We start from the raw sequence: 25,849 nt of genomic DNA, 5'->3' as shown, positions 1-25,849 counted from the left end.
TCTCTCCGGTCGTAGAGTCGCAGAGGGATTTATTGTTGTAATTTTTATAAAATTAATGTATCTCCAATCAATGATGCATTAAGAGAGTGCAATATTACAAATACGGAGTAAACCTTTCGTGAAAATGTTATATTTACCCGGATAACTCGTAGAGCTTGAGGTCGGGCGATATGTCCTGACAACTACTAGGCTAAGGGAGTATACAATAATAACAAAGCAGTATATCGTGTACTAATCGGTCGAAGATGTTTTCTAAATCGATGACGAGTAAGGATACGTTTCTGGAGCAGACGAAGGCCGCTCGAGAGGAGCGGGCACTCGAGAAGAAACGTGAACAATCAGCTGTGAAAATACAGGCGTATATAAGAGGATGGCTGGCTAGGCGAAAATTCTTACGAATGATATTGTAAGTACTCATAACACTCGCATATTTAGATATTAGTGAAATCCAGTTAGTATATTCCTTTAAATTATAACAGATTATTATTTGTAAATTTTCAAATGTATTCCTTAAAGTAAATCCTTTTAAGTTCAGTTTTTACCAAAACTGCTTTAATTATAGTTGGTTAATACTATGTACCCACTTGAGTGTGAAGAATTTATTGTCATAAAAAATTTGAAGTATGGAAATACAATGGTACTATGACTATGGGGATAAACATGCTAAAGTGGTGTCGCAATAATTTCTGTTCATTCTTTGTGTGTCAAATTAAATAAATAAAATACTTACCTATAGACCACAGACTTTTCTAGGGTTCCAATTGGAACCTATTATGATGTGTGGGGTGGGGATATTTCTTTGCCACCTTTGGTAACATATTTTTTTCTTATGTGTGAATTTATTTGAGATGGTTAGATTTATCCTATGTCAGGGGGGTCTCACTCCGCAGTTTAGGTACATTTGGCCGGCGCGCCCATCGGACAGGCGTATGGCAGTGGGCTGCCGCTCGGCGCGCACGATAGTCGTGTCACGTGGCGCTCGCGCAGAATTGAAAATACACAATGGCTTCGAAACTTACTTCCGTGAGAATCAGACATACTATCTCCGGATAAAAAATGTATGTTTACATAATCAAAGCTTGTAATTCCTACATATTTATCTTAAAAATAATAAATCGGTGGGTATAAAGTCTATTTTTTTATTCGGTAGACTAAAATGACATTTCATAGTATGAACATCATGTGTCATTTCATACTATGAAATGTCATTTTAGTCTACCGAATAAAAAAATAGACTTTAGGTATAAAAACTGGTCAAGTGATAACCCCGTGCCGACACTCACAGCTCGGTCATAAAACTGCGGCGCGCAAAGGAGATTCACGGTTCATGCGCGGTTATAAGTTTCAATTTTGCTTGCAGGCAGCGATATAGGTGTAATTTTATACCTAAATCTGACTTTTGTGAAGGAGTGAATTTTCTGTACGGTAGTACTATTAGTTATTCTGTGCCTATGTGTAGAAGCAACACTGCATAAAGTATGTTACGCATAAAAGTTTAAAAGATAGAAGATGTCTAATTCCGATAAGCTTTGCTTTTTAACATATGCCCAATCCACCACCACCTGTGGTAGAGTGTGACAAGTTACTTTCCTTATTTAGTACTGTTTATAAGTAAGAAAGAGAGATTTATATTGTTCCTATATTCATTAACTAGCTTTTGCCCCCAACTTCATCTGTGTGGAGTTAGTAATTTGGATAGCTTATTTTTACCCAATCTGCTTTTTAACGATTCCCCATACAAACTTCCACCCCCCTTTTCACCCTCTTAAATGGTGATTTCTGGGATAAAAACTACCCTATGTCGTTCCCCGGGACTCAAACTATCTCCATACCAAATTTCAACTAAATTGGTTCAGTGGTTTAAGCGTGAAGAGGTAACAGACAGACAGACACACTTTCGCATTTATAATATTAGTATGGAACTTATCCTTACAGGGATGAATTTGACCATCTCCTTCCGGACCCACCAATCACACAAGATGAGATTCCCCAGGCTCTTGAGCTGGTTCCAGCTCTGGAGGTCTACAAAGCAGCTAGTCAACTGTTTTTGGTATTCAAGAAAGAAAGGGACAGAAGGAGATTTGAGAAGCTATGCAAATACATAGTGCAGAGTCTTCACTCAGAGTCGGTGAAGATGTCTTATGTTGGAGTGTTTCTGAATAAAGAGTACAGGTAATTATGGCAGACATATGTAATTTATTTATTTATTTATTTTTAAACTTTATTGCACATAAGAAAAGTACAAATGGCGGACTTAATGCCTCATGGCATTCTCTACCAGTCAACCATAATAACAAACAGAAAAATATCAGGTGAGTGCAGTGAGAAGCGTTTAAAAGCAATCAAGTAGTACAGTACTTTTTTTTAAATTATTATTTAGCCTTTAGTCGGACTATACATTTTCATGTTTCATTTCTCTTTTTTCCATTTTTGTGTGTCCGTTTGCCAGGCAAAGGCCTCCTCCAATCTTCTCCATTCAGGCCTTTCTATGGCCACAGTACAGTACTAATCAAGTAGTTGTATAATGTTGATTATTATCATCAACGTGTATTTGAGATATTTGAGAAGCAACCCCTTTTACTATTTTAAACAAATTATAGTCATTAGTGTAGGTACATAGAATGGTAACACACTTTAGAACTACATATTACACATAATCTGAGTATTCTAAATCATCCAATGCAACTGTATAGGTATAAATTAAACCGCAAGAGACTTCTTTGTGTATACACATTAGTATACAAGCCGGGTCGTAAGTAATTAGTTCATTTAACAGTATTGACCCACTGCACTAAGCTATTGCCGAGTTGACTCATTCTCCAGGGTAAAAATAGCTCAGGATTAACGATATTACGTTAATCATATGCATGTGACACGCAACATGCAATGTTTCTTATTAAGGTCGGGTCCAGAACAATGTTACAATGTTATATGGAAATGAAATTGGTTAAACTGTACAGGTTTTGTATAATACGTTATACAAAGTTGGCCTATTGTAGTGACAGATGGGTCCACTCTTTCGACATGTACATATACATTGTACACCTTTGCTGTTTAAATGAGTAGGTACGTACTTTAAAACACCTTTTCGTGTTCACATTATCATTAATATTTGAGCCTATATACGTCACACTGCTGGGCACAGGCCTCCTCTCATGCGCGAGAGGGCTTGGGCTATAGTCCCCACGCTAGCCCAATGCGGATTGGGGACTTCACATACACCTTTTGAATTTCTTCGCAGATGTATGCAGGTTTCCTCACGATGTTTTCCTTCACCGGATTATCATTAATACCTACTATGATGAGAAATTGAATGTGTGACTTTTAAAGTGTTAAAACCGGCGAGTTTTTGAATCAAACATCATTACAGCCGTCAAACTTTAGTTCATGACAGCCTGGCCATGCAATACTATCTCTAACTACGAGTATATCTACTTCAGCTGTCAAATTGGCTGCTATAATTATCAATATATGGGAGACCGTACTTTGCTCGGAAAACATACAAAAGCTCAAAAATGCGCGTTTTCCCAGAGATAAGACCTAGCTAGATCGATTTTTCGCCCCCCAAAACCTCCATATAGCAAATGTCATCGAAATCGTTAGAGCCGTTTCCGAGGTCCAATTTCTCGTTTAAAGGTATAAGATACTTTACACTACACATCTTCCTTTGCTTAGTATTCCTTTGCCCATCTATATTAATTATTAACCTTAACCTTACTATCACTTCCCACCGAATGAGACAAGAGTGGTACGTTTTTAAATTATAAAATTTTGTTTCAGTTTGCGATGGATAGCCCACATCAAAGACCTGCTTTTCAAATGCTGCACATACCTCGAGGAGCTAAAACCAGAGTCCCCCGTAGAAATGCAGAGCATCCTTATCTTCCTGCACACATTGGTCGCCTTCACAGCTACCAACACTTGGGCGATCACCCGGATGAAGAATTTTGAGAAACTCCGGGGAGGAATGAATCAGTTATGTGCCAATGTTATGGGCTCCCTGTTCCATAAGGGATATTACTTAACTTTGAAGGTTAGTCATTGGTTTTTTTTCCATTTACCATTATAGGTATTATATCTGTAACAGTCTTTTAATTTAATACACGTGGACAGTATTATGAATCATATGACCAGACAGAGCAATAACCCATTACAATTAATGAAAGTGACATTCAACTGGTGTTCATTTTCATTACATAATGTACATGTTTGTGACTCGTGTATGCATTATTGACCATTATATTTGTATCTTATTCTCTTGTAACCTTCCTAATGATCTTACACGTTTTGAACAGTACCTAATGTGACGATATTACCTATCGATGTCATATTATTTAAACCGTATCCTCATCTAAAAATCAAAACCTAACTTAGCTCGGCAATAATTTAATTTAAGTCGTACAGTCGATGCCACTTTTTTTTCTAATTGTGGAAATTTTTATTTAAAATCAAATAATTTTCATTAAGTTTTCGTTGCTTCCATTTCGTTACCGTTATACAAATTATATGCGAAATGAATGTAAATAAAAATCTTCTATTAAGATCGAAAGAGCTCGTAAAACATCCAAATAAAAAAAATTGTAGTAAGTATACAACTCTGAATAAAGTGACCCAGCTAAGTAAATAATGAATATAAATGAGTCCGCAAACTTAAAATTTCAAATACCTATCTGAACACTTCACTACTATGTACATAGGGGCTTAAGCTAAGTTTTCAGGCTTAAGAAAATACGTATCAACCTTTTTTGTCTATTATGAGTTGTAACAATAGACATGCAATTATTACTTAAATATTGTTTTCGTATGTAAAATTGCAGCTTTTTGTTTAACATGACACATCTGTAAGATAGGGAACAATTATGATTTATGAGGTCATGCCAGTGAACTGTATTATCGCTGGTTATTGTATAAAATGCAACTATCTAGCGGTTACAACACTTTCTAAGTGATATAAGTGATATAACTCCAATATGGTGACGTCAATAGCGATTACATTTGTGTTATTACTTAATTACAAGTAATAAACTAATCCTCTTTATTTGCGTAAAACCTAGGCATCATGGTTCATTTAAGGCGTGGTTTATGTACATATATCTATAAGTTTATGTACATATAATGAGAAACTTAACTACTCGAATCCCACGATATGACGTCACCATAAGCGTTCTGGCTCATATATGAGCCGTGGGAGCTGACAGATAAAGGTGTGGTGCGGGGGATGTAATAAATAGGGACACAAGTAAAATTAAATGAATAAGGGAGTTTAGGGAGTCCTAAATGAAGTGGTACTTCGGATTTTACTTTACGACTTTTTTATGAAACTCGCCCCAGTTTTTTCATTGTTAATATTACATTAGTCCGCACAAAACGAATTGCCTCGTCTTTTTTGGTAAAGACGGCTAGGGAATGGAATGATCTCGGTCTCTTTAAAGCAAGAGTGAATAAGCTATTACTGAACCGGTGAGCTCGCATCTTAGGCTCTGTCTTCACTTTCTATTAGGTGACTGGAGCCAATCGCCGATCAGATTATTATTTAAAAAAAAAAGTTTTACTTATTCGTTCAGGTAACAGGCCTGAAATACATGCAACAAGCAATATCGAACCTAATGGCAACACGAAAAGTAGTTCTTATACTCTTAGCCTTGTTTGATAAATCTACATATTATTATTAAAATATAATAAGTCTATTATGCTTGTACTTACATAATTATAAATTATATCCTTTCTTTGTATTGCTGCATTTAAGTTATCTCGATCGAAATAGAGACAGGAGGAGACAAATATGCCCTTGCAAATGCTTTGATAATGATGTTCTTTAAACTACACTACAAATGTTTTAACCTAAACTGTTACTTTTAGTCACTTCTCCTCCGAGGGCTGTGTCGTGAGAAAGTATGCCTCAAGAACGTCGCCTTGACAGCCGTGGTAACGCTTTCGCTTCGGCCGCTCGTCTCCGCTCAGTTCTCAGAGAAGCTGCTCACTATGTACATCATACAGATATTGTCTGTGCCAACGCTGGTGTTCCACATGCAGCAGATCTCGCCTGAAGTAAGTATTATGAATGATGTAACCTTAAACAATTTAGGTCATAAAACACTTCCTTGGGGTACTCCATACCCTTTAAGTCTACTTTCAGACTTTATTATAAACGACAATTTCGTGTTGGGCGAAGCGCATATCTGCAAGTCCTGTGTATTGCTTACTTCCATTAATACGGGCCCAGGAATTTTAATTTTTAAACAAAATCTCTTTATCGACGAGGTCAAACGCTTTCGTGAAGTCCATATGTTTTTTTCTCAAATTAAGATTACTAATCCCTGATCCCTTTTAAATAGCCCGGGATAACACTCTCGCAGCTATAAACTTCACAAAAATGTTTTATTTTTTTCAACAGTCCATCACGGCATTCCGTACGCACGCTATGTTCGACAAATGTCTGGAGTTCCTCAGCACGGATCAGAACATGCGGATAGTATTCAATACGCTTGAAGGGAACTACGCGCTGTGTCTGCTTGCTAACTTGGTTCAGTTGGCGCATTTAGAGCGCGAGCATGCTATGGGGGAGAGCTATTATCCTACTTTTGTGGTAAGTGGAATTATGAAAAAACAAAATTAAACCGAGCAGATTATTTAATCAACAGTGACTACTACTATTTATATTCACCTTCATGCAAATCGAATCAACTATGGTTATTGATTATACTCAAGCAACAGGATCACTTTATTTACTTTTCACCTCTTCCAAGTTCTTCTACAGTGTTATTCAAGTCAATAGAAACTGATGACAAAGTTTCACTGCAGACATCTAATTTTTTCTCTTCACAGGTTTTCCTTATTAAATCAATTCTACGTTCCGTAGCTTTTAATTCTTCTTGTAGTTCCATTAGTTCGGATTCATCTTCGCATATGAGATCTATTGCTTCCATGTCACCGATTCTTATAATGTCTGTGCGCAGAGTAATGTTGGCAGGCTCTGACCAATACGCATCGATGAGCGGAGTGCCTGTCCGTTTACGATAAACTTTTATTTCATAACGTTTACCAGGGCAGGGCAGTTTTAGCTTCCCTTCGCAGACGTTGATTGGAATGCCTTCATATTCACGTGTGCAAGTGACTCGCAACGACGAGTCCTTTAGCTCTTGTTGTTGCATTCCTGGCAGACGATATGTCACTTTATATTCCAGCGGTGGACCGAAATTATCCCCGAACGCAGTGCCAAGTTCTATCCAAGTCACGACGGCGCTTTGCGGCCATGTTTTTAAAACCTTCAAGCCGACGACAGAATCAATCTTTTTAATCTGGTCCATGTTGAAATGATGTGTCTCATTTGAGCAAAATATAGGATTGCAAGATTGCAACACGAGAGACAAATTTTCACCGACCTTCAAACCGTGGCTCCATACATCGTCCATGCTCCATTCGCAGCTTCTAGTTTTCTTAGTCCCGATATGATCCTCGTACAGACGCATGATATTCCCATCTTCATCCTCGTAAAATAATGTGAAAGTTACATACTGACCCACCATTGACCAATGACAGTTGATTTGAAAATTGTATTCAATACACCAGAAATTGTCAGCCGCTGGGGGATAGTCGAAAGCAACTATCAAACTTGCACTTCCATAGTTGAGCTCGTGTTCGCATTCATACCACAATTGCAATTGTTCTTTTTCGTGTCGTTTCGTTGCTACTACAGCAGTATCGTTTATTCTGCGAGTTTGTACGTTCTGGCCGTCTTTACGAATCCTAAGATCGGAATTCCCAGAGCAAAGTACTTCATAATCCTCACCGACCGGGACAATATAATTGACTTCATTTCCAATCCGCTTATACTGCACATTAGGTGATTCAATAGTAATAACAGGTTTTACGTTCACTGTCAATTTTGCAACACAATTAGTTACTTCATCTATGCACGTGTATTCGTGAGATTCTATCTCAGGCTTCGCAATCAGCTTTATCGTTGTCCTGTTAAAAATTTTCGTAGGTTGCATACCGTCATCCATGCTGTTCGTTTGATGTATCATGTTGAGATTTCTGGAGTGGCTTCCGGAACAGAAGATGGTGATGGTGTCCCCGTACTGTGCAATATAATTGTCGTAGTACTGTTCAACTCCGTAGATCTTGAGGTGCGGGCCCCAGCAGGCGCACCCGCCGCGCAGTACCGCCAGCAAACATAGCGCCACGAGCACACGCATGTTGCTCGGTGTCGCTAATTGTACTGACCTAGTCCTTCGGTAATGACAGTTTTTTGGGACTTAATTGTGAATAATAGCATACTTCCTCCCGAGCAATAGGGATATGTCGGTTGGAATTGCGATATTGTTTAGGATAAATACTTCTTTTTTTTGCATTTATTTTTCGCTTAGGTAATATTTACCAACTGTTTAACATTCTGTTTTCATTAAAATCGTATAGGTACATTACATATTTAATATGTAATGATGTTGGTCTTAAAATTATTTCCATTTTCGAAAAAAACGGCTACCTATATGAAGTACGTACCATAAATACGTACTGTATAAAATATGATATTTAAATATTTAAAAATGTTGCAATCCTATATAGAAATTCTGTACCTACTGACTTATTTTCAGACCGCCATCCCTATCGCTGCACTTGTTTTCAGAGTAAACCCATGAATTCGGAAACGCTTCATTAGTCCAATGAATATCAAATAACATATGACTAACACTGAAATTTTACAATCGTTCCCTTGTTTGGTTGTTTTTGCGCTATCGTTTAAGTACAGTGAGTTAGGAAAGATACGAGGGGTGTTCAAAATATTCTCGGTATGAGAATGAAAACAAACAAGTACGAAAAGTTTGATATTTTTATTTTTCAATATACTCCCCCCCTATGTTCATACACTTAAAAGATCGATCAATTATTTTTTTTAATCCCTCGTAAAAATATTTTTTATCTTTCGTGTAAAAATGCTCCTCCACTGCCGCCTTCAATGCTTCATCGTCAGAAAATTTATTTCCACGCAGATCCTTTTTAAGATTGGGGAGCAAAAAGAAGTCGCTGGGGGCTAAGTCCGGACTATACGGTGGGTGAGTAACAGTTTTAAACCCACATTCAACAATAGCTGCCTTGGCAATATGAGCAGTATGGACGGGGGCGTTGTCATGCAGAAGCAGAATACCTTTGGTTAACTTTCCTCGCCTCTTTTCTTTAATTACATCCTTTAATTGACGTAGAATGTTAGCGTAGTACTGTCCTGTTATATTTACACCTTTTTCTTTATAATCGATTAGTAATACTCCTTCACAATCCCAAAATATCGTGGCCATGACCTTGCCAGCTGAAGGGATGACCTTGAACTTCTTGGGATGAGCTGAACCCTTAATGTGCCACTGCATGGACTCTTGTTTACTCTCTGGGTCATAATGATGAACCCAGGTTTCATCTCCAGTAACTATTCTTTGCAGCACCTCATCAGGATTTTCACCGCACAGGTCAATAAAATCGGAACAACAAGCTACACGCATGTCTTTTTGAAGCCGAGTCAGCATTCGCGGAACCCATCTTGCACTTACTTTTGACATATTAAGATGGTCATGTATAATATCATGTACGGTACCAATAGAGAGATTGGTTACTTGTGCTATAGATTTTACCTTCACTCGACCATCTTCCAATATAAGTTTTTCCACTTTATCAATATTTTCTTCTGAAGTAGCTACTACAGGCCGGCCAGGTCTAGGGTCATCTTCAATACTCTCCCTTCCGCGTTTAAACTCGCTTGACCACTTTTGAATGGTAGATAAAGAAGGAGCAGACTCACGGTAAACACAATCCATTTCCTCTTTTATGGTTTTTTGATTTTTACCCTGTTTTGTCAAGAATTTTATCACGCATCGATGTTCTAATTTAGTTAACATTGTCAATTCGCACATGATGTTCATGTTTGTTCAGCAATTGCAGAAAAACAAAAGACTATCTCGATTCGAATTATACTTTTTTTTAATGTCAATGAATAAACCTTAGCGGCCAGTAACGAAAGAAATTTTAGAAGAGGTTGTAAGATATCAATACCGAGAATATTTTGAACGCCCCTCGTATCTCTTAAAACCTTGCTTTATCAATAGTTTGCACCTGAAAAATAATAAAATTGCAGAAGGATTTTTCTGGTCTCCTAGCCCATTGCTGGTTGTGCATTTCGAAAAAAAACGTCGCTATGTCGCTAAATAAGAAAGTTGTAGTCATTTTTTGTTAAAAATGTCGCTCTCAAAATACGAGTACCTAATATGTGATTTTGAAAACTATTTTAGTTTCCAAACTACTGATACGCAAGCTATATGGTCCTTCTGGTGGCCAAAAACACCTCCAGCAGATGCTCATCTCAGTCGAATTATTCTAATTATAACATATTTGTCAACAGCTAGTAGTAACCCGATTCCTGGACTCGTGCCAGCAATACGTGGTCTGCAAGAAGGGCAACCTGAGCAACTGGCATCCGGTCCTCGGCTGGTTCTCCCAGAGCTTCGACGCGTATCTCCCGCCCACTATGGGGAACCTTCGCACGCAGGTTAGATATGACCAACAGCTAGTGTCAGCAATACGTGGTGTAAGAAGGGCAACCTGAGCAACTGGCATCCGGTCCTCGGCTGGTTCTCCCAGAGCTTCGACGCGTATCTCCCGCCCACTATGGGGAACCTTCGCACGCAGGTTAGATATGACCAACAGCTAGTGTCAGCAATACATGCTGTAAGAAGGGCAACCTGAGCAACTGGCATCCGGTCCTCGGCTGGTTCTCCCAGAGCTTCGACGCGTATCTCCCGCCCACTATGGGGAACCTTCGCACGCAGGTTAGATATGACCAACAGCTAGTGTCAGCAATACATGCTGTAAGAAGGGCAACCTGAGCAACTGGCATCCGGTCCTCGGCTGGTTCTCCCAGACCTTGGCCCCGACGGAAGACCAGCGTTGGCCCATACAGGCTAACACCATGCTGAGTCGGGACCATTTCGTGGTTATTTACATGTTATGTTGGAAATGATATGTGTTGTAATGTTAAGTGTAAGTTTTATTTTTGTTCCCCTGTTTTATCTGTTATATCTTTATTGCCACGAATAAACTATTTCTATTCTATTCTACATGTGTCACAGTACCCTTAAAAAACCGGCCAAGTGCGAGTCGGACTCGCGCACGGAGGGTTCCGCACCATCAACAAAAAATAGAGCAAAACAAGCAAAAAAACGGTCACCCATCGAAGTACTGACCCCGCCCGACGTTGCTTAACTTCGGTCAAAAATCACGTTTGTTGTATGGGAGCCCCACTTAAATCTTTATTTTATTCTGTTTTTAGTATTTGTTGTTATAGCGGCAACAGAAATACATCATCTGTGAAAATTTCAACTGTCTAGCTATCTCGGTTCGTGAGATACAGCCTGGTGACAGACGGACGGACGGACGGACGGACAGCAGAGTCTTAGTAATAGGGTCCCGTTTTTACCCTTTGGGTACGGAACCCTAAAAAAGACTAGAATATTGTAAGCAAAAATTCAACCCGAGTTTTGGTTGGTTAGAGTTACCTCTAAAAGTTGAAGATTATGTTTAAAATGTACTACAAAAATATAAACATTCCAGTGAGTCTGTAATAGTACATTATTGTCGAGGTTCGGAAGTAGCCTTCCAGCCGAGTCATATATAGTGCTTTTCTCAAAAATGGTGCAAGAAATAGAAATGTTTTACAGAAGCAACGTTCTAATTTTCACAGAAAAAAAGTAAAACCATTAAAAAGATTTGCTTTGCCACCTTTAAAAAAAAATTGAAGTGTATTTTTCTGCTGAAAATACGCCAACCTATTTGAGACACCTAAATAGTCGCGGTACCAACATTATAATAATAAGTACTTACTGATTATCTGTTTGGCTGTTCAATGGACCCATGCCTTCATTTCATATGGCCATTTCAAGTTTTAAAAAGTTTGGAACTCGTTAAATAATGGAATTTGTATGCGACATTGCAGTCCCGAAATCGAGACTGCAATGTTTTTAACTTTTTAATTTTTTGAATGACCATAAACTACGCACCTCGCGACCTATTTTTTAACCGGCAACGTCGACTTTGCCGTCCATTTTTGAGAAAACATGTTTTTTTTCAGCTCTCCCTCCTATGGGGAGCTCCGTTGCTGAAGAAGATGCTGTCATCTCCGCTGAAAGAGATGGTAGAGGCGGGTGTGAGCGGGGAGGAAGGTGCGGGGCCGTCGCAACCGTCCACGCCGGTGCAGAGCAATAACCCCGCCGCTATTATAAGGAGGGCTTTTGAGGCTAGAACTAATAGGTAACTATACAATTTTTCACCACACCAACTGGTAAAGGCTCTTTTGATTGTTCAAAAACTGATAGCAAAGTTGCATTTTATTCACACGTGAGGCAAAGTAATCAATTGCAAATTTTGTGTTGTAAGCAAACAAGAGTTTGCTGGTTGAATTGACTCTTTAAATGATGATATCTGTGGTATCTCTTTATATTTAATAACATTTTTTTTTGATATCTTTGGTTTTGATTGATGGTTTGTTTTTGTTTGATATCTTACAGTTAATAGTTTCTTCGGGTTGATGTGGTGAAACATTTTGTGTTTCACTCGGGGGCAAATTTTGTTTAACCCTCGTGCTTTTAAACCCCACAACCCACAACGCGCAAGATTCCCTTTTTTCCAACCTTAATGGTTGAATTAATACAATAAAAATATCGTCCATAAAATTTCTGTTTTTTAACTTAATTACTAGACCGATTGAGTTCAATTCAATTTGTAAAGAACACTGTACCTTGGAGGGTAGATAGTTACGGTTTGTGTTGTGTACCACCCCATAAAGGTTTTGTATCATTAGGGAACTGGTATTTGGTATCATCTCGAAAGGTACAGACAGAAGCAGAAGTTGCTAAGGGGGCGAGGTGTTTAAAAACCCTTGACGCGCTCTTATTCTCTTGACAATAAAGTCAAGTCGAAATCGTTTTGAACACCTCGCCCGTTTAGCAACTATTGCTGCTAACTGTAGGAACGAAAAACAAATTTCATACAAATGTTTAAATACTCCTAACTCTAATTTCGATATCCGGAGAGGAATATGGGAGCAAAGTCGACCCTTATCACGCTCATGTTTGTTTGTCGACCCTTATCACGCTCATGTTTTTTTTTTCAGGGCTAATGCAAATAAAAACTACAGGAAACTAGGATCTCCAGATTGTACCAAAGCTGCGTTAATATGCTCGATGTATCACACGGCATTGCAGACTATGACGCAGGTTAAACTAGATATATTAACAGGTAAGATTAACACAACGTCCAACTTATAACTTAACACCGATAAAATAGTCAAATTGTTCGATAGAGCCTGTGCGGAAAGAGAAGAGTCGTGGAATGTATTGGGCCCCATACATTCCACGACTATTCTCTTTCCGCACAGACTCTATACCTACATTGCTGCTTTTTAGGGTTCCGTAGCCAAATGGCAAAAAACGGAACCCTTATAGATTCGTCATGTCTGTCTGTCTGTCTGTCCGTCTGTCTGTCCGTCCGTATGTCACAGCCACTTTTCTCCGAAACTATAAGAACTATACTGTTGAAACTTGGTAAGTAGATGTATTCTGTGAACCGCATTAAGATTTTCACACAAAAATAGAAAAAAAAACAATAAATTTTTGGGGCTCCCCATACTTCGAACTGAAACTCAAAAAAAAATTTTTCATCAAACCCATACGTGTGGGGTAATTTTTTTCTAAACTGAATAGTTTGCGCGAGAGACACTTCCAAAGTGGTAAAATGTGTGTCCCCCCCCTGTAACTTCTAAAATAAGAGAATGATAAAACTAAAAAAAAATATATTATGTACATTACCATGTAAACTTCCACCGAAAATTGGTTTGAACGAGATCTAGTAAGTAGTTTTTTTAATACGTCATAAATCGCCTAAATACGGAACCCTTCATGGGCAAGTCCGACTCGCACTTGGCCGCTTTTTGTTCGTTTCCTAGGGATACCATACTTTAGTTTGGTACGTAAGTACTTTACATTGCTAGAGTCTGTTCGGAAAGAGTCGTGGAATAATATGTATTGGGTCCCATACATTTTACAATTCTTCTCTTTCCGCACAGACTACTGACATCATATCCAGCTTGACAGACTATAAATTGTATATTTCCAGGTCTTTGCAATCAAGACGAAATATTATATTCTCTGTGGCAATTCCTTTGCACGCTGGGACCAAACTGTGGACTGAAATCATTTCTCGATCTCTTAGCTGTAAATACGAAAACGTCGGCGCCCGAGTTTCAGATGTTGATACTCTTCGCGGATTGTATGACGCATTATGTTACGTATGTATACATTGATTATACAAAGGTCACTAGATAAGTTTTGCAATAAGTAGACAAATATTGAAATACAGAGGAGGCCTATCTATCACATATACTTTTTAAAACTATGTTTACCTAGGCAATGATTGGTCGGAAAACATTTACTTCCTTTATAAATTTGCTTATTAAAAAATAGATCTAAATATTGAAAACAGCGGCGTGGCCTGAGGACGATATACGAACGAAATACGAACATTTATATTTCATACAAAGTTAAAAAAATGAGTAAATTCGGTTTCACATGTCATAAATGAATGTAATGATGAGTTGAAAAAATTTTATTTATAAGTTTGTCTTACTTTCAGGATTTTAGATGATATGGAAATGTATGAGCAACAAGAGCCGTTCAAGCTGCAAGACTTTATAAACATGTCACAGTTTCTAAACATGTTCGTCTATAAGTCTATTATGAATCAACTGTTTGGTGAGTAGTCTTTTAATCTAACATCAATAATTGTATACAAAATCTCTCCACTCGACAGGATATTTTTCCTCAGATTTCTGAAGTGAAAACTTCTTTAGCGGCGCTGTGCACTTTTTGTCATGGGGAAAAAATTTTAAACTCGCGAGAGGTAAGATTCGTAAGACGTAAGACGGACACGTGACCTGATCGATAAACTGTTACAATGTCATTGAGTTTTTCTTTATTGATTTAAATGCCATCTAGTGAATTTCCCTCTAACTGGTAATAATATAACTCGAGTACTAACAGTGATATGCTTAGAGGTTTCAAGTACCTAATGCGACGAAATAACGCTAGATGGCGTTAACCTCAATTATACATAGTGCTGCAGACATTTTGCATTAGTCATTGAGTTTTCACTTCTGCCGGCACTCCCGGAGTGCAACCCGTTGTTTTTTCTATGATTAAAAGTACGGTCGACGTCTAAGGTATTTTCAATTTATTCGCGTTTTTACAAAGGAATAAGGTGCAAAAGTGAACACAGTAGTAGGTATACCTACCACACTTCTCAATCACAACCATTATTTGCAAGTGTGCTAAACCACATAATTAAGGTTTTTCTTTTGGAACATCTAGAAATGATGTATAATTCATCGCCATTCGGATGTCTCCTGGGTCACCAACCTTTTTGTATACTGTACACACTCTTGTGCTACAAAAAATCATAACATATAGTAAAACAAAGTGAGCCTTAGCTCTAGTGCCTGATGCCAGATTCGAATCCCCGTATTCACCATTGGCTACTGACGCCACAATGCTAATGCTATATTCTCTAGGCCATCCAGTCACTCTGTACCTATCAAAAACCGGCCAAGTGCGAGTCGGACTCGCGCACGGAGGGTTCCGCACCATCAACAAAAAATAGAGCAAAACAAGCAAAACACGGTCACCCATGCAAGTACTGACCCCGCCCGACGTTGCTTAACTTCGGTCAAAAATCACGTTTGTTGTATGGGAGCCCCACTTAAATCTTTATTTTATCCTGTTTTTAGTATTTGTTGTTATAGCGGCAACAGAAATACATCATCTGTGAAAATTTCAACTGTCTAGCTATCACGGTTCGTGAGATACAGCCTGGTGACAGACGGACGGACGGACGGACGGACAGCGGAGTCTTAGTAATAGGGTCCCGTTTTTACCCTTTGGGTACGGAACCCTAAAAAGTAATCTTTGCGAAACTTAACTCCTTTGGCCTTTGTTCACAGATCTGAAAAACATCCAAAGCAACGAACTCTTCGCTTCACTACACACACTATTACTGGTTCTGTACCGACGCGACTGCCGGCGCTCCTACACGCCCGACAACCACTGGCTGGTCCGAGAGATCCGCGAGGGGCAGTTCATGGCCGATCTGGAAAAGGGCAAGAAACCGCAACAGGTAAACTAGACCTTATATCATCGCCATTAGGTAGGGAATCAATTATGTACTTAAAATGAATTAATGGTCCCAGTACACGCCTACGTTTCGTGCTTTAGGAAACCGTTTGCGTTGGAAGATTTGCCACCTTGTGGCAGGAATCGAATACTCAAATAAGATGAAGACACTTCACGCCTGTAAGCAGATTTTGCTCTCTATATTTTACGGACCCTCCCTTGGAATTATTAACACAGGAGACTTCTTTACTGCGTTATTTTTTGAATTTTTGTTTATGTTTTTCCGAGCTTAACTGATATTTCAACACTCAAAATAATATGTTGAATAGTGTTTCTTGGAGAACAAATAATCTATGCATTTTTTTTCTTTGTTTTTACAGGTGCTGGTGCAAAAGACTCCGCATATGATAGCGCATGGCGAAAGAGTCAGGCTGTTCAGACGCGCTGTGGCAGACGAAAAGGTAACACACAATTTGTCATGTCTATATACGACACGTTGTTGTATGGACTTTCACAATCCAATATAACCTTCACTTGTCCTCAGGTGGTGCTAGGCCTAACAGAACGCGCTTGCGGCGGCCGCTCGACTTTGGTAACAGTTCGTCGAGCGCGCCTCGTAGAAGACGGCTATAGACAACTGGCAGCACTGCCTAGTCGTGCCCTTAAGGGGGTTGTGCGAGTACGCTTCATAAACGAGCAAGGACTTGATGAAGCTGGTATCGATCAGGATGGCGTTTTTAAAGGTTAGTGCCGTGGCAGGGTCGTCATGTAAGGACGCAGATGGTGTTATGCCTAAAAGGCCTACAGATAACAAACAGCACTCAAGGACGTGGTGCAAATACGCTTTACAAACAAGCAGGGGCTATATGAGGGTGGCTATATTGAATTTCTACCGCTCGATTTCGTGTATTTCGTTCAATAATATCTCTACTACTAGGCATTTAAATTCTACTTATAGAATTGAAAACGAGTGGTCAATTCCACTAGATTCCCAATATCTATCGCTCGTATTTAAAAAAACTAGCATTTCTCCGTTTTCCACCGATTTTCGAGTGACGAAATCGAGCGATAGAAATTCAAAAATCGCTCCCCCAGGACGGCGACTGCAAAGGTTAGTGTGTCCAGGCAGGGCCGCCATGTGAGGACAGTTCATATTTTATGTAGTGGCAACAGAGCGAATAGAATATACACTAGAACAGTATCTTTATGTTAATGACTTATTAATCAAAGTATACAACTATACATGTACAAGTATAAAGATACAGGTATCAATACCTTCACGTATGAATTTTGTTTCAGAATTCTTGGAGGAGACAATAAAGCGCGTGTTCGATCCGTCTCTGAATCTGTTCAGAGTGACGAGTGAGGAACGCCTTTACCCATCGCCTACTTCTTGTCTCCAGGACAACCACCTGCAACTCTTCGAGTTTATAGGCCGTATGCTGGGAAAGGCCGTTTACGAGGTACAGTCGCCATCAGATACATCGGAGCGCTCGAGGTGCTCAAAATATCTGAACACGCACTCTAACGTCATGACAATAAAGGCGTGTTCAGATATTTGTGAGCACCTTGGCAGTGCAATCACTCGGTATTGTGTAATATTGGCTACTGCCAAATATTGCATCATTGTTTGCTTTAATTATATTGGGATTTAACATCAGGGTGGACCCAATATCTTTAGTTACGTGGGTGAATCAACTTTTTCTTGTCACTCGTTGCCATGGTTACGTTCTCCTGGGTCATTCTTTAAAACCTGATTTTTAGGCATTTAAATTCACCAAACACGCTTTTTTGTAATACTTATATACCCTTTCCATTGAGGGTCGTCTACCAAGCGTGTCAGAAGAAAATGGTGTACAATGTCTTCTAACAAACTATGCTGTTGTCTCTTGGCTGACTGGACAGAATAACAACAAGAAACAGTTGAGCCACCCACGTATTCGTGATGTGTCCAATTATGCAACTTACATTTACACTTTCTGGTAAAAAATAATTAAATTTTGTACAGTAGCGTTTAGTAAACAAAACAGCGTAATAGCATACTTAGGTTTTGCTACGTGGAAATAACGAAATAACAGCTGACAGTATGGTTGAGGATACAAAAACTCTACCAGTTTGTCTATTTTTAGTAGTACTCGATAAGAATTACAATTAAAAACAAGCAACAACGGTTGCACTCCGGGAGTGCCGATAGAAGTGAAAACTCACCTCACTATGTTACCGACGCCCGGTAACATGATACATACGTTTAGCGGAGGTATTCTATTTATTTATTATATATTATTATCATTCTCAAATAAGATCACACTTTTTCATTGACATGTTTATTTACATACTGCCATGACCACGTCAAATTATTTGAACATAGGTAAAGAGTCTTGAAAAGGAGTCCGCAACATAAATGTCAAATAACATTGAGTTTTTCTTTGAGTGGCCATCTAAACCTTACGCCCCTTACGGTCACGTGATCGCCTTACGCTGTCTCGAGTTTATCATTTTTTCCTCACCTCAAAAAGTGCCCAGCGCCGCTAAAGAAGTTTTCACTTCAAAAAATTACCTATCTATTGCTTATACAGAACAAATTTTCAGGGTATCGTAGTTGATGTGCCTTTCGCTTCGTTCTTCCTGAGTCAAGTCCTAGGGCAGACCAGCCAAGCCCTGTACAGTTGGATCGATGAACTACCTTCCCTCGACCGGGACTTGTACCGGAGCCTTACATACATCAAACATTTCCAGGTAAGTTTATAATAATCAAATTTAGAATATAATTATTTATACGTAGGTCTAGGCATCTTTTTTCATTAAATACAAATATAAAAAAAATATTACCTATTGCTTGCTTACACAAATTGACTAAGTCCCACATTTGCGGTACAGTGTTGTAAGTCCAAGGCTCGGAAAAACGCCCGTCATTTTGAAAACAAATCATAATTTAGGATCCATTTACGAGTCGAAAATGTTCGTTTACGGTCTACGGATATTTAATCGTTGACATTGGTATTAAGAAGTCTGTGTTGTACGGAACAGGGTAATGTTTTCAACATGACGGGCGTTTTTCCGAGCCTTGTTTGTAACTTATAATATACTAGTTTTTGCCCGCGACTTCGTCTGCGTGGAGTTAGTAATTTGGGTAGCTTATTTTTATCCGATCTGCTATTTATCGATTCCCCACAAAAACTTCCACCCCTCTTTTCACCCCCTTGAAGGGTGGTTTCTGGGATAAAATCTATCCTATGTCCTTCCCCGGGACTCAAACTATCTCCATACCAAATTTCAAATAAATCGGTTCAGCGGTTTAAGCGTGAAGAGGTAAGAGACAGACAGACAGACACACTTTCGCATTTATAATATTAGTATGGATTTGTGGCACTCGTGATACAAGACTTGTAACTCGCCTACAATCGCCCACTACTATACAGAATATCTCTACATATCTACACACAAAGAACGTATCCGAAAATTTATGAAAACACAATATTTTCAGGGAGACATTTCAACGTTAGAGCTGACATTTTCCGTGGACGAGGAGCGATTAGGCGAGATCGTGACGCATGAGCTCGTGCCCGGCGGGAAAGCCATTCCTGTAACTAATGAAAACAAGTAAGTTATAACTTGGCAATAATACTGAGTACATACTAGAACAAATTAAATTATTTTCAGAAAATATTTTAATTTGTTATTATTTCGAGTAGTCACACTACTATATAAATTATAAACTGAAATAAATGTCATATACTCAGAAAAAATGCAGTGCATATACTTGGAAAAATTCGACCTATGCCGCTGTCCCCCGGTGGCCGAGAGGTAACAGGCACCTGCCAAGATAAAAGAGGACGCTAGTTCGATTCCAGCCTGGGGCACTAGAGGCTTGGGTCACTTTTTTTTTTTTTAGTTTTTCTGAGTATATGACATTTATTTCAGTTAATAATACTGAGGTTGACGTTTATTGCTTTAAAAGATGTAGCAGACAGAAAAGCGCGAGCCATTAACACAACGGCAGTGACATAATAGGGTATTTGGCTGTATTTATAATAAATTATTTTACACCATGCAAGAAATAGAGCACCAGAAGATTAATAGAGAAACGTAGACAAGACAGCAGTTATTTATACACACAATTTCTATTTTAAAACAAGTATAGAACTATTAGAACTATAAAGAGTAGGTAATTTGACTGTGACGTCACATGCTAGTGTTTCATATCGTCGCTATACTTACTCAACCTCATATCTGCAACAATCATTTGATGGAAATGTCGCTTTTCTTTCATTCGGAATACGGGTGTTTTTGTCATCAAATGAGTGTTGCAGATACGAGGTTGAGTAAGTATAGCGGCGATATACATTCCATAGTAGCAAAATCGTTTTGACAGTTCGAAAAAAGAAACTGATTTGACTAGTAGTCAAAACCCCTATCACCGTTCAACTGACCTTCAATCGCAATTTTACAGCACTTTCTTGAATTTTCACATACTAATAACTTGATTGTTGTGTTGCAGGATCAATTACATACATCTAATGGCGCATTTCCGAATGCATACGCAAATCAAAGATCAAACTAACGCTTTCATCAAGGGCTTCAGGACCATCATAAATCCGGAATGGTTGTCACTGTTTTCAACTCCAGAGGTAAATACAACTCTACTGTATGTTCTTTTTAAATAGTTTTAAAGCTATCTCAGCATAATTGTAACCTTTTCTATGCAGTTAGAAAATTTATCTGGTAATTACATGCGAAATACTGGACATAAAATTCCTTTGCATTTTTCCTAATCAGTATTATTACTACTATTGAGTGCCAATAAGGTTTAAATTCACTGCCTTCTCTTTTACGTATCAGATTAATCAGATTAAGGGCTAACTAAACATCCCTAAATCAAAAAATACTGATTGATGCTGCATACATTATGTATGTATGTATGTAAACACTTTATTGTACATAAGACAGGTTAAGATACATTTAAAAGAAAGTATACAGTGTACAAAGGCGAACTTATCCCTATAAGGGATCTCTTCCAGTCAACCTTTGAGCAATTGAGAGTATGATTATGATGCATAAAGTCTATTTTTTTATTCGGTAGACTGAAATGACAGCTAATTGTATGAACATGAAATGTCATTTCATACTATTAACTGTCATTTCAGTCTACCGAATAAAAAAATAGACTTTACATATTTGATCACACAGTCGCTTATCGCCATGTGTGATTTGGACGCACGATAACAAAATGTGTCAGTTGGCAACTTGGCACAACCTAAAAGTCCAAGCAAGACATTAAACACTCCTTTTTTCAGCTCCAACGTCTAATAAGCGGCGACAACGTCCCCCTAGACCTGCGCGACTTACGACGCCACACACAATACTACGGCGGCTTCCACGACTCGCACCGCGTGGTGTGTTGGCTGTGGGACGTTCTACAGCGAGACTTCACCGAGAACGAGCGCGCCATGTTTCTTAAGGTACACTCATTGCAGTTAGCAGCAGAAGTTGCTAAACAGGCGAGGTGTTCAAAATTACCTTGACACGCTCTTATTCTGTTAACAATAAAGTCGCGTCAAGATCATTTTGAACACCTCGCCCGCTTAGCAACTTCTGCTGCTGACTGTGCTTTAGTCTACTGTCATACTATGAGCGGTGACAACGTGCCGCTCGACCTGCGCGACTTACGACGCCACACACAATACTACGGCGGCTTCCACGACTCGCACCGCGTGGTGTGTTGGCTGTGGGACGTTTTACAGCGAGACTTCACCGAGAACGAGCGCGCCATGTTTCTTAAGGTACACTCATTGCAGTTAGCAGCAAAAGTTGCTAAGCGGGCGAGGTGTTCCAAATTACCTTGACACGCTCTTATTCTGTTAACAATAAAGGCGCGTCAAGATCATTTTGAACACCTCGCCCGCTTAGCAACTTCTGCTGCTGACTGTGCTTTAGTCTACTGTCATACTATGAGCGGTGACAACGTGCCGCTCGACCTGCGCGACTTACGACGCCACACACAATACTACGGCGGCTTTCACGACTCGCACCGCGTGGTGTGTTGGCTGTGGGACGTTCTACAGCGAGACTTCACCGAGAACGAGCGCGCCATGTTTCTTAAGGTACACTCATTGCAGTTAGCAGCAGAAGTTGCTAAACAGGCGAGGTGTTCAAAATTACCTTGACACGCTCTTATTCTGTTAACAATAAAGTCGCGTCAAGATCATTTTGAACACCTCGCCCGCTTAGCAACTTCTGCTGCTGACTGTGCTTTAGTCTACTGTCATACTATGAGCGGTGACAACGTGCCGCTCGACCTGCGCGACTTACGACGCCACACACAATACTACGGCGGCTTTCACGACTCGCACCGCGTGGTGTGTTGGCTGTGGGACGTTCTACAGCGAGACTTCACCGAGAACGAGCGCGCCATGTTTCTTAAGGTACACTCATTGCAGTTAGCAGCAGAAGTTGCTAAACAGGCGAGGTGTTCAAAATTACCTTGACACGCTCTTATTCTGTTAACAATAAAGTCGCGTCAAGATCATTTTGAACACCTCGCCCGCTTAGCAACTTCTGCTGCTGACTGTGCTTTAGTCTACTGTCATACTATGAGCGGTGACAACGTGCCGCTCGACCTGCGCGACTTACGACGCCACACACAATACTACGGCGGCTTTCACGACTCGCACCGCGTGGTGTGTTGGCTGTGGGACGTTCTACAGCGAGACTTCACCGAGAACGAGCGCGCCATGTTCCTTAAGGTACACTCATTGCAGTTAGCAGCAGAAGTTGCTAAGCGGGCGAGGTGTTCCAAATTACCTTGACACGCTCTTATTCTGTTAACAATAAAGTCGCGTCAAGATCATTTTGAACACCTCGCCCGCTTAGCAACTTCTGCTGCTGACTGTGCCTTAGTCTACTGTCATACTGTGTTGGCTGTGGGACGTTCTACAGCGAGACTTCACCGAGAACGAGCGCGCCATGTTTCTTAAGGTACACTCATTGCAGTTAGCAGCAAAAGTTGCTAAGCGGGCGAGGTGTTCCAAATTACCTTGACACGCTCTTATTCTGTTAACAATAAAGTCGCGTCAAGATCATTTTGAACACCTCGCCCGCTTAGCAACTTCTGCTGCTGACTGTGCCTTAGTCTATGGCGGCTTTCACGACTCGCACCGCGTGGTGTGTTGGCTGTGGGACGTTCTACAGCGAGACTTCACCGAGAACGAGCGCGCCATGTTCCTTAAGGTACGCTTGTTCTTGACTTACTAATAGTGATTTTAATTTTTAACAAGCAGAAACGTCTGCGAACGATCCTATTAAGCTTAGAATAAATTAAAAAATGGAAAAATTACTGTCTTGGATGAGACTTGAACTAACGGCCTCTTTATTCTAAAAATTAACAGTCCGCCGGACGGTATCGGCCTGTCAGTTGTTCGGAACTGTCAAACTGACAGGCCGATACCGTCCGGCGGACTGTTAATCAGTGGGCCCCTTAAGCTTACTAATAGTAAAAGATTTGGACCCCGGGTCAGATAAAAGCTGCGTTAGTCGTATTCTCGCTGGCTGTCATAAAGCGAATATTAGTGAACGTCAGCCGCTGCTCCGTCGGTAGCACCGATCCAATTCCAATTCACATTTATTATGGTTACGAGGATAAATTATGTTTTTATTTTGTTTATTGTCAGAGTAAAATTAAAATAACGTTAAATTATGGTTACAGGCGATCCGAAACGAAGTATGTAACATAACATTTGTCGTTTTAGTTCGTGACGTCATGCTCCAAGCCTCCAGTGCTCGGGTTCGCGCACCTCAAACCACCATTCTCTATTCGGTGCGTCGAGGTCGGGGATGACGAAGACACTGGTGACACAATAGGTAATGCACAGCTTTTTTTAACACGCTTTTATTAGGTTTACTAGGTCGAATTAGGTGTAACTAACATGTAATGGAATCTTGCAAGTTAAATTTGATCCACTTCCCGGTTTCCGATTGAGCTGAAATTTTGCATGCACATGTAAGTCGGGTGACAATGCAATATTATGGTACCATCGAGCTGATCTGATGATGGAGACAGGAGGTGGCCATAGGAACTCGACCTGTATGTAACTAACTTGTAATGGAATCTTGCAAGTTAAATTTGATCCACTTCCCGGTTTCCGATTGAGCTGATATTTTGCATACACATGTAAGTCGGGTGACAATGCAATATTATGGTACCATCGAGCTGATCTGGTGATGGAGACAGGAGGTGGTCATAAGAACTCTGTGATGAAACAACGCAACCTAATTGTGTTAGGGGTTTTTAGAATTGTCTCGATAAGTATTAGTTGTCTGTCGTAAGAAAAGTACAGTCAGCGATAAAAGCGTAAAAATTTAATTTTTGCCAAAAACTTATTTTATGAATACGACTGAAGGACTTTGTATATGGATACCATAGGGTCATGAAAAAAAAATGTACAGCTTTTGACTTACTTAAATGAATGTCCCATGTCCCCTAAATGAGGCAGAGGACGTCCACAGTGCGCTGCTATCTAGATCGGTCTTGAACTTCGCTTCAGGTCTGCTTTTTACGGTAACGATTTCGCTTTCCTTGGGAATTCCAGTCTAGGGCTTGCCTCGGTACGTGGTCAGGATCCCTTGGGAGTGTATGCCCAATCCTACTCCAATTCCGGCGCTTAATCTGGTGGTCGTTCGGGGTCTCATTTCAGGATATCCACAGATCCGTATGACGCGCAAACTAGTTTGCCTAGTGTTAATTGGGTAACATTGTTAACAATTCAATTACCTTAAAACGTATGCCGTATAGGGCCAAATACTTCAGCTGCCATATTAGCAGCTGTACAAGTAGTACAAGCGTTATAAGCGTAAGATTTATACTATTTAAAGTAAATTTATCATCATCTTCGCGTTGTCCCGGCATTTTGCCACGGCTCATGGGAACCTGGTGTTCGATTGGCAACTAAGCCCGAGAATTGGCGTAGGCACTAGTTTTTACTATGTATAGTAAATTATTTAAAAATATTTGTTACAGGCAGCGTAATCCGCGGTTTCTTCACGATCCGCAAGAAGGACCCGCTGAACCGTCTGCCCACTTCATCCACCTGCTTCAACCTCCTCAAACTGCCCAACTACCAGAAGCGGAGTACGCTGCGCGACAAACTGCGTTACGCTGTCAATAGTAACACCGGGTTCGAACTTTCCTAAATGTGACAAGTTAGTTTCAATGAAGCACTGCGTGTTGAGGTAACTCGCTGAGCCGTGTCCCAACTATCAGAAGCGGAGTACGCTGCGCGACAAACTGCGTTACGCTGTCAATAGTAACACTGGGTTCGAACTTTCCTAAATGTGACAAGTTAGTTTCAATGAAGCACTGCGTGTTGAGGTAACTCGCTGAGCCGTGTCCCAACTATCAGAAGCGGAGTACGCTGCGCGACAAACTGCGTTACGCTGTCAATAGTAATACTGGGTTCGAACTTTCCTAAATGTGACTATTAGTTTTCAATGAAGCACTGCGTGTTGAGGTAATTCGCTGAGCCGTGCCCCAACTATCAGAAGCGGAGTACGCTGCGCGACAAACTGCGTTACGCTGTCAATAGTAACACTGGGTTCGAACTTTCCTAAATGTGGCAAGTTAGTTTCAATGAATCACTGCGTGTTGAGGTAAC

At 40.0% G+C, this 25,849-nt stretch overlaps 1 protein-coding gene across 1 annotated transcript; it reads left to right on the top strand.

Moving 5' to 3' along the window:
• Window positions 1-25,435, top strand: LOC134648709 (ubiquitin-protein ligase E3B). The gene is made up of 20 exons (XM_063503218.1): window positions 1-406; window positions 1,936-2,172; window positions 3,781-4,033; window positions 5,860-6,048; window positions 6,395-6,586; window positions 10,388-10,534; window positions 12,113-12,291; window positions 13,154-13,278; window positions 14,155-14,326; window positions 14,671-14,789; window positions 16,034-16,206; window positions 16,583-16,663; window positions 16,747-16,945; window positions 17,502-17,665; window positions 18,792-18,938; window positions 19,687-19,802; window positions 20,701-20,830; window positions 21,497-21,661; window positions 23,948-24,059; window positions 25,216-25,435. Exons 1-20 carry the CDS (start codon window positions 246-248, stop codon window positions 25,386-25,388), a joined length of 3,234 nt encoding a protein of 1,077 aa, XP_063359288.1. The 5' UTR covers window positions 1-245; the 3' UTR covers window positions 25,389-25,435.
• Window positions 25,436-25,849: the final 414 nt, after the last annotated feature.

This window comes from Cydia amplana, chromosome 6 (assembly GCF_948474715.1).
Source record: "Cydia amplana chromosome 6, ilCydAmpl1.1, whole genome shotgun sequence".
NCBI lineage: Eukaryota > Metazoa > Arthropoda > Insecta > Lepidoptera > Tortricidae > Cydia > Cydia amplana.
The sequence above is the reverse complement of the archived record's forward strand: the minus strand, read 5'-3'. Positions and strand labels throughout refer to the sequence as shown.

What these genes read in the sequence shown, in the direction of transcription:
- LOC134648709 (XM_063503218.1), top strand. Translation starts at nt 246, where the DNA reads ATGTTTTCTAAATCGATGACGAGTAAGGATACGTTTCTGGAGCAGACG. An exon ending in GCTATTATCCTACTTTTGTG is followed by an intron (nt 6,587 to 10,387) that starts GTAAGTGGAATT and finishes ATTTGTCAACAG; the next exon opens with CTAGTAGTAACCCGATTCCT. An exon ending in TTTGAGGCTAGAACTAATAG is followed by an intron (nt 12,292 to 13,153) that starts GTAACTATACAA and finishes TTTTTTTTTCAG; the next exon opens with GGCTAATGCAAATAAAAACT.